Raw genomic sequence first — 12,609 nt, 5'->3', positions numbered from 1 at the left:
GAGCTCCCCAGACATTGCCCCAGGGGCAGAGCTGCTCCAGGAGGGTTATTGCAGCCAGGAACTGGGCAAAGGTTGGGAAAGTTGGGCATAGCCTTGTAGTTTCTGCAGCTCTGCTGGGTGCCGTGAGGGAGATCTATCTTGGCTTGGAGAAGAACCCCTGGAGGGCCACCTGCCCCCTGGGGGACCTCTCTCTCAGATGGGGCTCCCCTGGGGCTGCGGCTGCCCTAGCCTCACCGGCCATGCCAGGGATCTCCTGACTTCCCTCATCACTCTGCTCCTCCTCCAGCTGGGCTCAGGTAGGATCCTGTGGGGCTGCTGGGGGCTCTCCCCACTGTGCATGCAGACTTGCTGCTGTGGGGCAGGGGAGCAGCTGTGGGACAGCGGGGACCCGAGCCCACAGCTCGGCCCATGCTGGGTTTCACTTTCCCTTTGGTTCTTTCACGCAATTTGGCTGCTGCCTTGCCTGCCCTTTCCGTGTCTCCTTCACCCGCCCAAATGCTGCAGAGAGGACTCCCACTCCCAGCACACCTCCTTCTCCTGCACGTCCTCCCTCTCTCCCTCTCCTGTTTCCCCGGTCATATCCCATGGGACACAGGGGACGCAGCACGCACCAACTCACGCATCAACTCACGCCCTTTGTCACTCACTGCCCCTAAATTTACGATGGCAAAATCTCACCTCCTCTCTGTGCCCTTCTCCATTGCCCAGTGTGAGAAACATCTCAAATAATTTTCTTCAGACAGGATCTTCTCTGAAGCTATTTTATTCACGATTGCAACAGTCCTGCCAATCAGGAGCACATTTTAGTAAACAAATCCTAACGTTTTTTTCCCTATTACCCGACGCCTGATCACCTCCCCTGTTTTCTCATTGGATGAGTACTACAGGTTCACAAGCTACTCAACGCTCCTCTATACCATATATGTGCAATTTTTCTTTTTTTTTTTTCAACCCTTTAATTTATCCTTTCTTATGTTTTGAGAACTTTTGATCTTTGTTCTCCTGTTCGCACACTGCTCATCCTCTTTTTCTCAAGCTTCTACCTTATTTTGGAACAGTGAGGCCTTCTACGGTCCACTTATCTCCTTAGCATTTCTCCTTATTATGACTACACAATTACCTTGGAATACAGAAAAATAATTCTCTACTGCAAAAATAGACCTTTGTTTCTCACAGTTCCCCCCTCTTCTTTTCTTACTCCTATTGTTGTTTTTGCACTTCTTCACATACCGCACTCTGAAGTTTTTCCAACATTAAGGTGCTGTATTTTTTTTCGCATGTCACAGGGCATGATAGATATACAATGCCATTATTTTACAATACCAACAAATAGTTGTTGGAGCCAATTCTATTCAGCCAATAACAAAATTAGTTTCTCCCAAATATTTCTAAATCCCAAGGAAGTGTCATCTTGAGTTACTCTATGTAGGATCTTGTGGTTTTTTGTTTGTTTGTTTGTTTGCTTGTTTTGGTTTGGTTTTGGTTTTCCCAAATAATTTTTTAGATCAGTGAAATTCATCCCATTTGATCTACATATATACAGAAACTAGTATTAATTACAGGGCATGTTCCTCTTATGAGGTTATTCATAAATCTAATATTATTTGATTCTAGAGTACTATTTTTGCAAACTTTATCTTATTTTCTAGATCTTCAATATTTTTACAATATTTTTGTGTTTTGAGATGTTTACAATAGCTTTTTTAAATTCACTCACCCTTAACCAAAGTAAAAAACACCTTGCAAAACTGTAAAATGCTAGAGAGTTTTACTAAGGGATTATCTGGAGTCCACTTAATTCTGCATGTGGTCTCAAGGGGGCTTTGGCTTTGTGGGTCTTAAATAATAGTTACATTTGGAGTTATTGCCTCCAGGGTGCAAGCTCCCTTCCATCCTAGGGGCAACACCTTCCTAGCTTTATTGCCATATAGCCAATACCACCCCTTGCCATTCAGGACAGGCCATCTGCTTACAGGATTCTCATGTTGCATCTGGTGTACATTATGCATATTAGCATTCCCGTGGTTACCATAGTTGGTACAGTACGGATGATTCCCTACTTCATGGATATTTCCACACACAGGGGCAGTACTATTGCCCCCTGAGTTTCTATCAATATTGTTTAAAAGGCACCTTTGGTAACACAGTATATTGTAGCCAGGGTTACATGTAGGGAACTCAACTTCAAAATCTATTCCTTCCCAGGACTGTGTATGATCTGTCCTTTTTAGAAATCTAGAGATTCCAGACACAGTTGCTGCTGGAAATAGTAATCAGGGACAAGGCCTTTCCAGTCTTTCTAGGCATCTGGGTGCAAATCCAACAATTATTTCAAGATGGAACTCAAGAGATGGTCTGGATTAATTGGGAATGCTGATTTTTCCCTCCATCCTATCACTAATCCATTGAGAATACGTATTACTAAGATAAACTCAAAATACATCATTACTATGTATATATACACACCCCTAAAATAATAAAGAAATAATAAGTAAGAAAAACAATAGAAATCACATACTAATAAGGATTCTTCTGGTGGGGATTAAATACCCTCCTTTCTCCTACTTCCAGGGAGTGTTCCCTGGAAACACTCCAATTCTGTGTAATTCAATCCCTCTTACTCATTAATTCATTACAAATTCTTCTAAGGAGAAGTTAAGGATTTACAATAAATAGTTTCAACAGTTTTAACCTGAAAAGTCTTTGTTAATGCAGTCTCTCTAGTATCAGACTTAACTGATGTTTTTACCCAGATATGAGTCCACCCTTTCTCAGCTGTTCTTACTGTCATTTCAATAGTCAGGAGCACTTGGAACAGTCCATCCCACTCAGGTTGCAGTTTCAGTTCTCTCCATATTCACATCAGAACCCAAGCTCCTTCTCAAAATGGTTGGATCAGAGCTTCCAGGGGTGGGGTTTGAGCAAACAGTCCACGGCTCCTTGGAGATGAAAAGAGGATGACAGCCCGAGTACATAGTTCTTAAGAAAAGCATCTTTTGTCTCAAATTGAGGTAATTCATTCCCTTTGTCCATGTACAGCAATCCAAATAATATTTCATATGGTGAAACTCCCACATCATTTCTTGGTGCAGTTTGAATTCGGAGAAGTGCCAAAGGTAAGCACTTCTTTTGGGGAAGCTGAGTTTCCAGAACTTAGTCAATTGCTTCTTTACTGCCTAATCTGTTCCACCCTTCCAGAAGAAGAAGGATGCCAAGGAGTGTGAAATTCCCAGTTAATTCCTACAGTCCACGTTAGCCCTTGCAATATTTCTGACATAAAGTGATTTCCTTGATCAGAGTCAATATTTTCAACAATTCCATACCTGGGAGTTATTTGTTCCAGAATTACTTTAGTTACTATGTTCGCAGTAGCAGATACTGAAGGGAAAGCTTCCACCCACCCTGACAAATGATCTACCAAGACTAGTAAGTATTTAAATCTACCTACTTTAAGGAGTTCCATAAAATCCTCCTGTACATTTTGGAAGCATTGAATTCCTGGTTCTTGCCCTCTTCAGGCTGACTGTTTTAAATTCCTATTTCCCTTTTGACATACTACGCAACTCCTGCGTACTTGTTCAGCCAGAGTATATGTATTCCTACACATATTTATTTCCATAGCACAGCGTCACACGTTGCTTGAATTCCCCAATTACATTCTTGATATAAAACAGTTAATATTTGCCTCAATACCACTTTATTCAGCATTTCGCTCCCATCAGGGAGTATCTGTTTGCCTTTCGACTTCGTGACACCTAATTACTTAAAAACCTCTTTCTCTTAAAACGGTTTAGTTTGGGGTAGCTCAGCAATTCCCTGAATCCTCTCTGGATTTATTTTCATTCCCCCTCAGACACTAGATGCCCTAAATATTTGACTTCTCTTTCTACAAATTTTAATTTATTTTCCAATACTTTCAAGCCCTATTTTCCCAGAAAGTTGAATAGCTTGTTAGGGGCATCCTTCAACTGTTTTCTCCTGTCCTGACAATAAAAGATCATCCACATAACACCTCCTTTGGAGGTTGGAATTACTCCAAAATTTCTTCTAGAACTTGCCCAAATAAATTGGTGACCCTGTAAAACCATGAGGTAAAATTGTCTCTCTGTATTGCTGCTTCTGCCCCATTTCAGAGTCTTTCTACTCAAAGGCAAATATATCTTTGCTCTCAGGGTCTGAGAGCACCCCATTAATAATACCGTTATTCCAGTCTAACAATTTACTATTTGAATGCCCAATTTCATGATCAAATTCTTTCCCAACAAGTTAGTCCCTGCCTCGGGTGCATACAATAATTGCAGTGGTAGCCCCTGTGAAAAGAATTCAGCAGCTGCCCCATGTTAGATAAGGGCCAGTTTCAGCCGGCTCCAAAGGGGCTTCCTCTGCCCAGAGCCAAGCCATGACAATGCAGTTTAAATCTCTATGAGAGCACACCCAAGAAAAGGGAAAAAAACCCTGCAGCACAACAGCAGCTGGGAGAGTGAGGAGTGAGAAACCTCGCTGCAGAAACCAAGGTCAGTGCAGAGGAGGGGGAGTGCAGTACAGAGGTGCTTGTCTCCACTCAGCTGGGTGCTGTGAGGGACCTCTGTCTTTTGCGGGAGCTCTCTTGAAGAAGAACCCTTCGGGGACCGCCTGCCCCCTGAGGGACCTCCATCTGAGATGGGGCTCCCCTGGGGCTGCGGCTACCCCATCCTCACCGGCCATGCCAGGGGCCTCCTGACTTCCCTCGTCACTCTGCTTCTCCTCCGGCTGGGCTCAGGTAGGATCCTGTGGGGTTGCTGGGGGCTCTCCCTCCTGTACATGCAGACTTCATGCTGTGGGGCAGGGGAGAGGCTGTGGGACAGGGGGACCTGAGCCCACAGCTCGCCCGCGCTGGGTTTCACTTTCACTTTCACTTTGGTTCCTTCACACAATATTGGGGCCACCTTTGCTGCCCTTTCTGTGTCTCCTTCACCCGCCCGAAAGCTGCAGAGAGGGCTCCCACTCCCAGCACACCTCCTTCTCCTGCACGTCCTCCCTCTCCCTCTCCTATTTCCCTGCTGGTTTCCCATGGGACACGGGGGACGCAGCACGCACCAACTCACGCACAACTTGCCCTTTGACACTCACTTCCCCCAAATTTACAATGGCAAAATCTCACCTCTTCTTTGTGCCTTTCTCCATTGCCCAACCCAGCTCAGAGTGGTGGGACCAGACCAGCCTCTCACTGCCACCGTGGGGCAGGATGTCGTGCTGCCCTGCCACTTGTCCCCTCATCGCGATGCTCGCGACTTGGAGGTCAGGTGGATCCGGGACAGCATCTCTGAGACAGTGCACCACTACCGCAATGGACAGGACCTGTATGGGGAGCAGATGGAGGCATATGCCGGGAGGACAGAGCTGCCCAGAGATGGTCTCTCTGCTGGAAGCCTGGAATTGCGAATCACAGGACTGAGACCCTCTGATGATGGCCAGTACTTCTGCACTGTGAAAAATGCTGATGCTTATGATGAAGCAACGGTGGATCTGGAGGTGTCAGGTTTGTGGCTCGGGCAATACACCGGGAATTCCAGGGGAGATTTTACGTTGTTTTTTCCTGTCTCAACTATTAAACACCATGGAATATGGACATGGTAATGGACGTAGTATTTGGTAAGACAGATCCGTAGAGAGGATATAGTTGTTAGTTTTCACTGGTGTCTATGCAGACCATTCCCATGATGGTTTAAGGGCACTGGGCACAGGCTGCTGAGCAGCCCCTTCATCTGTGCCTATGATGCTACCAAACACAGTGCCTGGAGCAGGGAAGAGACCTCTGAGCAGCTGGACCTCTTTCGGGTTTTGCTTTTCATGCTGGGGAGACCTGAGACATTGTCTGGAAGTCTCGGGGCTTCTTGAACCAGCACGGCTTAGTGCAGAGATGCTACCTGGAGGTGCTGGATCTCAACAGGTGTTTTCTGTGTGATTTGGGTACACTGGCTTTGTGCAGTCCTGCTCTCTGGATCTGGCACCTGCCGGGGTGGTTTTGGGGTGAGGTTGAATGTGTGGAGTGCCTGGTCCCTGAGCCCCTGGGGCTGTTGTTGTGATAATCTGTGTCTGGCATGGGAGCAGATGGGGTCTTTGCCTTGGAACTGAATCCCTCCCCAAGTCAAGCATCAGCCACGCGCTCTTCCCCCAGCCACAGGCACTGTGGCTCCTGTGCTGGGGCACAAGCCCTGCTGGCACCCACGGCTCTCACCCTGCCTCTGAGCCCCAGCGGGCAGCACAGGGGCTGCAGCAGCTCTCCACGCTCTTCTCCCCTCTGCTTGCACTGCTTGCAGACCCCAGGGCAAGGGATGTGGTCACTGTGTGCTGCCAGCCGTTGCAGGCCACCTTTGACTCCTAGGTTGGGTTGATCCTTGCTCTGTGCCTGGTGCTGAGCACGAGCAGCCTGAGGGGGCTCTTTGTTCCCTCCTCTGGAGCACATCAAGGCCCAGCAACAGCAGGACTGTGGCAAATAAAGTTTTGTACAGGAAGATGGAGTCTGGCAGTGGCATTTCTTGGTTGCTTTCTGTCCTGAGGCTTTCATCCTCCATTCCACTGGGCTCTCACCAACCCCAAACCTCAAAACCCTCCACCCACTGCTGTCCTACCATCCTCTCAGCCAATTATCCTGCATCCCACTGGGCTCCCACCATCCCCAAAGCCATTCCACAGCCAGGGAATGACTGACCACCACGTTCCCTAAGCGCTACGAGAAGCTATGCCATGACCACCAGCTGCATGCCTGGTCCTCCTCAATTCACAGATGTAATCTTCAGAGGGTTGTTTGGGAAGAACAGTAAAAGTTAGGCTCCACATGGCTTTTCTGGTGGAGGAGGAGGGCTGAGGGAACAGTGAAGCCCATCCCGCAGTCAGGGCACTGATAGGGTTTCCCTACCAAGTGCTTTCTCCAATGTTGGTTGAATGCCGAGCTTTCAGAGAAGGCTTCCCCGCAGTCAGAGCACGGATAAGGGGGTTGTCCCCAGTGAGTCCTGAGATGGGCTAAGTAGACTGAATTCTTTGCAAGGCTATACTGCACTGGGGACATTTATAGGTCCCCCAGCCTGCCCGCTGGCAGGACAGAGCAAGAAGCTGAAAAGTCCTTGGCTTGGTGTAAGCACTGCTCTGCAACAATTGAAACATCAGCGTGTTATCAGCACTCTTCTCATCCTAAGCCAAAACATAGCATTCTACCAGCTACAAGGAGGAAAATTAACTCTATCCTAATTGAAACCAGGACAGGATTTCATGATGACATCAGACAGTTTTCTTAGTACTCTGGGATGAATCCCATCAGGCCCTATAGTCTCCACCTGCAGGAGCAAATTGCATGCTAAGTCAGTATTTGCTGGGAGTTTATCATTCCTGCTCTCACGGTCCTCCAGCTCAGGGCAACTGGGGTCCCAGAGCCCATTGTCAGTGTTGAAGACAAAGGCAAAAAAAGCATTAAACATGCCCCTGTTTGTGAGGAGACCATCCCCATCAAGTAAAGGACCACTGTCTTCTCCGGTTCTACTTTTGCTGTTTAGATATTTTATAAAACTCAGTTTTACTTCCCCCAACAGTTCTGTCAAGCTTCAACTCAAATTGAGCTTTAGCCATATGAATTCACCCTCATAAGGACTAGGGCAGCAGATTCTGAGCCATCGCATAGTTCCTTAAAGAACAGTTCATCCATGTCATCATCCTAGCTGCATGCAGAAGCTGTCCCTCTGCTCCTTGGAAGCCATTTCCACACCAAAGTCTCCACCGTGCTGCAGAAGGGCTTTGCTTGCCAGAGGGCAAAAGGTCTGCTCATTTCTGCCTCCACTGGGATGGACAGAGCCGGGAGTGGGGCTGGCTCTTTGTCCCCACCACCCTGGGAAAAGGGTGGCACTGAGATGCTCGGCAGCCAGCTGTGCCTCTTTCCCTGCAGCCTCCGATGGCGCTCTGCTCTGCAGCATCTTGCACCCATCCCCCAAGGGTCAGGGCTCCTCCCAGAGGGTTACTGCAGACAAGAGCTGAGCAGAAGTTGGTGAAGTCACGTGTAGCCTTCTAGTTCCTGCAGCTATGGTGGGTGCTGTGAGAGACGACTATTCTGGTGAGACTGCCTTGGAGAAGAACACCTGGGGCTGCCTTCTGTGTCCCCCAGCCCATGATAAGCGCAGGCTCTGCACCCTGCCCAAGGCGCTGCTGGCCGTGGCTCCCTGTGCCCAGGCCTGCAGCCCCTCAGTACCTTACTCTTCTACCCCCAGATCCTGCTCCCGCTGCAGCACAGATGGGGCTCCCCTGGGGTTGTGGCCGTCCCAGCCTCACCGGCCATGCCAGCAGCTTCCTGACTTCCCTCGTCACTCTGCACCTTCTCCAGCTGGGCTCAGGTAGGATCCTGCAGGGATGCTGGGGGCTCTCCCCCCTGTGCATGCAGATGTGCTACCATAGGGCAGGGGAGCGGCTCTAGGGTAGGGGGACCAGAACCCACAGCTCAGTCCCTGCTGGGTTTCACTTTCCCTTTGGTTCCTTCACACAATATGGCTGCTGCCTTGCCTGCCCTTTCTGGCTCTTCTTCTCCTGCCCAAATGCTGCAGAGAGGGCTCCCACTCCCAGCACACCTCCTTCTCCTGCACGTCCTCCCTCTCCCTCTCCTGTTTCCCAGGCGGTTTCCCATGGGACACAGGGGATGCAGCACGCACCAACTCACGCACAGCTCACCCTTTAACAATCACTGACCCTAAATTTACGATGGCAAAATCTCACCGCCTCTCTGTGCCCTTCTCCATTGCCCAGCCCAGCTCAAAGTGGAGGGACCAGACCAGCCTCTCACTGCCACCGTGGGGCAGGATGTCGTGCTGCCCTGCCACTTGTCCCCTCATCGCGATGCTCGCACCTTGGATGTCAGGTGGATCCGGGACCATATCTCTGAGACAGTGCACCACTACCGCAATGGACAGGACCTGTACGGGGAGCAGATGGGGGCATATGCCGGGAGGACAGAGCTGGCCAGAGATGGTCTCTCTGCTGGAAGCCTGGACTTGCGAATCACGGGATTGAGACCCTCTGATGATGGCCTGTACTTCTGCACTGTGGAAGATGCTGATGCTTATGCCGAAGCAATTGTGGATCTGGAGGTGTCAGGTTAGTGGCTGGGGTGAGGCATTCAAGGGATGGTGCAGGTGTCCCCAGGTTTGTGTGTCCCACCCAGAACCCGGTCCCACCCTCATGGCCATCTACGTGGCCTTTCGAACAGTAGAGTGTGATGAGGCTTCTCTGTCAGTGAGCACTTGTTCACCAAGAAGTACACCTGTGCCCTTGCAGGTTTTTTATTGAGAGGGAGCTGCATGAATGCAATGATTTAATTCAGTCTCAGGGACCCTATTTGAACTCCATCCCCTTGCGGTTGTGTGGGCAGAGGGCACAGGTTGCTGAGCAGGTCCTTCAGCTGTGCTAACAATAGGTGTAGGTTAGGGGTGAGAGTGGCTCCTTGAAGCATCCAGTCCCTGAGGCCCTGGGGACATGGCTGGTCCGTGCTGTGTCTGGCATGGGAGCAGATGGGGTCTTTGCCTTGGGACTCAAACCCTCCCCAAGTCAAGCCCCAGCCACACGCTCTTCCCCCAGCAACAGGCGCTGACCCCCACATCTCCCTGGGGGGCTACGAGGACGGAGGCGTCCGGGTGCTGTGTCGATCGGCCGGCTGGTACCCGCTGCCGCAGCTGCTGTGGAGGGATGATCGCGGGCAGCACCTGCCCTCGGTCTCCCAGACAAATTCCCAGGACCAGGAGGGGCTCTTTGAAATCGAAAGCGCCGTCATCATGACCGGGAGCATGGAGGGGCCCTTGTCCTGTGTGGTCAGGAGCAGCCGTGTCCAGCAGGAGCGGGAATCATCCCTGCACATCGCAGGTACAAATGGCACAGCCAGGGTGAGGTGTTCCAGACCCTGCACTTGTCCCGACCCAGGAGAAGTCTGGGTCTTGCTCTTTTAACCACAGCCATATAAACGCAGCCCTTTTCATGGTGCCTTTTCTCAGCTCCCTTCTTCCACAACGCCCAGCCCTGGATGGTGGCTCTGGCTCCGGTCCTTGTGCTTTTGGCTGTGTCCATTGGCCTCGGTGTTTATCTCTTTCGAAAGCAAGGTAAGCTGGCAGCACAGGGATGGAGCGGAGGGAGGTGTTCTGCAGGGACCCCCCTGGGTCTGGAGCAAGGGGCCTTGGGTGGGAGGCCAGGGAGCATGGCTGCAGCGTGGGGCTGGTGGCAAGGCGCAGCCCCCCTGCACATGTTCCCACCCAGCAACCAAGCTGCTCTGCTCACCACCTGTTCCTCCGCCTTTGCTTTTCAGCGGCACAGAGCCAAGAGCTGGGAGAGTCCTTGCAGTCCCTGCCCCCAGCCCCTGGGGAAGTGGTGTCCCTGCGGGAAGGCCTGGTCTGGGTGGGCTCAGGGGGCTTGTGTGCTGGTGGCTCGGGGGTGCTGGAGGAGCAGCTGGAGCCTGGGGTGGGAGTGGGGAGTGCTGGGACTGGGGCTGCCCTGGGCATGCGACACGGGACACAGCCGGGATGGCTGAAAGGAACGGGGATCAAGGTGGGGATGGGGAGCGAGCTGCGGGGCTGCCCCGCTCTGCACTGACACTTCTGGGACAGGGACGTCCTCCACCCGTCCCCATTCACTTTCCATTGTCTTTTGGTGGCACGGTGCAGAGAGCTGCACAAGTGTCTGTCCTTACTGCTACAAGTCTTGCAAAAAGCTGGGCCTAGTTCTTTGTTAGTCTGGTCCCTCTCAATCTGAGAGCAAGACTGTCTGTGCCCACTCACAAGGGCAAAGAAATTTGGGGTAAAGCCATAGAATGAGCCAAGGAATTTGAAGCACTCCTCTCTGAACATGCATTGCTTTTGCTTTCCTTTTCCAGTGAGAAAAGATGCAATGATCGGTAAGATTCCCTTCATAAACCCAAAGACTTGGCACCTTTCCATGGCAGCAGCCATGGGCTGAGCAGCTCCCACTCTCATCATGCCTTGCTTTTCTCTTCCTTTACCAGTGGAACAAGCTGCAGAGCTGGGTGAGTGTCACAGAGCTTGGCCTGCATGATATCTCAGGGCTGGCCCCTCACCCTGCCCACACACACTGGGTACCAGACGTGGGCTGTGACCAGCTCTCCTCTCTCCTTCCAGCATGGAGAAAGTTTCTGCTGCCTCATAATACAGGTAGGTGTGCACTGGGTTGCCCTCTGAGGTGCTTCTCCTGCCCTTGCTGGCGCATGTTCAGGAGATCAGAGGTGCCCCATCTCCTGCCCCGTGGGGCAGCTCCTGGCCCCGAGCTGGGGAAAGCCTGCCCAGGGCTGAGCTCTGCCCCTGATGGCCTGGCTCCTTCTGTCTCTGCAGTGAAGGTGACCCTGGATCCAGACACGGCTCATACCATGCTTTTTGTGTCTCAGGACAACAGCAGTGTGAGACGAGAAAGTGAACGGCAGCAGGTGCCTGACACACCAGAGAGATTTGACATTTGGTGGTGCGTGCTGGGCCATGAGGAGTTCAGAGAGGGGAGGCACTGCTGGTTGGTGGAGGTGGAGGGAGAGCCGCTAAAGAATTCTTGGTGGGCTGTGGGGGTGGCCAGGGCATCTGTGGAGAGAAAGAAGTGGATCAACATGAGCCCTAAAGAAGGGATCTGGGCTGTGCAGTACTTTCATGGACAGCTCATGTCTCTAACATATCCTCGCATTCACTTGTCCCTGTCCCCTGTCCCCACAAGGATCTGGGTCTGTCTGGACTGTACCCAGCAGCAGGTGTCTTTTATCAACGCTGACAATGGGGTCCAGATCTTCACTTTCACAGCAGCCTCCTTCAATGGGGCGAGCATCCACCCCTGGTTCTGGGTGGAGACACTGGGAATTCAGCTGTGCCTGAGGGACAGCACACCACCGACCCCATCCCGAGCCCTGGGAACCTCCTGCCCTTCTCCAGACACTCCTGCATCACCTCTCCTTGGTCCTGCAGGAGCAGCACAGGAATGAGGGGCAGTGGGGCCAGGGGCTGCCCTGTGTTCCTCCCTGCTGCTGGAGGAGGGCTGGGATGCTGCAAGCAGGGGCCAGGCCCCTTGCAGCCCCTGGGCTCTGCCCTGCACGTGGCTCCTGTGCTGGGGCACAAGCCCTGCTGGCACCCACGGCTCTCACCCTGCCTCTGAGCCCCAGCGGGCAGCACAGGAGCTGCAGCAGCTCTCCACGCTCCTCTCCCTTCTGCTTGCACTGCTCACGGACCCCAGGGCAAGGGATGTGGTCACCGTGTGCTTCTGGCCATTGCAGGCCACCTTTGCCTCCTAGTTCGGGGTTGATCCTTGTTCTGTGCCTAGTGCTGAACATGAGCAGCCTGAGGGGGCTCTTTGTTCCCTCCTCTGGAGCACATCAAGGCCCAGCAGCAGCAGGACTGTGTCAAATAAAGTTTTGTACAGGAAGATGGAGTCTGGCAGTGGCATTTCTTGGGTGCTTTGTGTCCTGAGGCCTTGATGCCTGGGAAGGCGTCTTGCAGCACACCGTCTCCTCACACCCCTTGCCCTGCAGAGCCTTCGCCGTCCTCGTAGCCCTCCCTTGGAGGCTCTCGCACAGTTTCACGCCCTTCGTCTGCTGCAGTGCCAACAGCTGCACCCAGTGCT

General features: G+C 51.8%; 1 protein-coding gene across 1 annotated transcript; it reads left to right on the top strand.

Annotated features, from left to right (window-relative positions):
* The first annotated feature begins 5,049 nt into the window (after positions 1 to 5,049).
* Positions 5,050 to 11,974, top strand: LOC116500233 (butyrophilin subfamily 3 member A1-like). Its single transcript, XM_032205147.1, has 8 exons — positions 5,050 to 5,518; positions 8,235 to 8,357; positions 8,764 to 9,111; positions 9,592 to 9,873; positions 10,002 to 10,106; positions 10,310 to 10,387; positions 10,874 to 10,894; positions 11,346 to 11,974. The coding sequence occupies exons 1-8, from the start codon at positions 5,050 to 5,052 to the stop codon at positions 11,972 to 11,974; spliced, it is 2,055 nt and encodes a 684-aa protein (XP_032061038.1).
* The last annotated feature ends 635 nt before the right edge of the window (positions 11,975 to 12,609 follow it).

The sequence above is a fragment of the Aythya fuligula genome, chromosome 33, assembly GCF_009819795.1.
Source record: "Aythya fuligula isolate bAytFul2 chromosome 33, bAytFul2.pri, whole genome shotgun sequence".
NCBI lineage: Eukaryota > Metazoa > Chordata > Aves > Anseriformes > Anatidae > Aythya > Aythya fuligula.
Note: the sequence above shows the minus strand (reverse complement) of the source record. Positions and strands in the feature narration are given on the sequence as shown.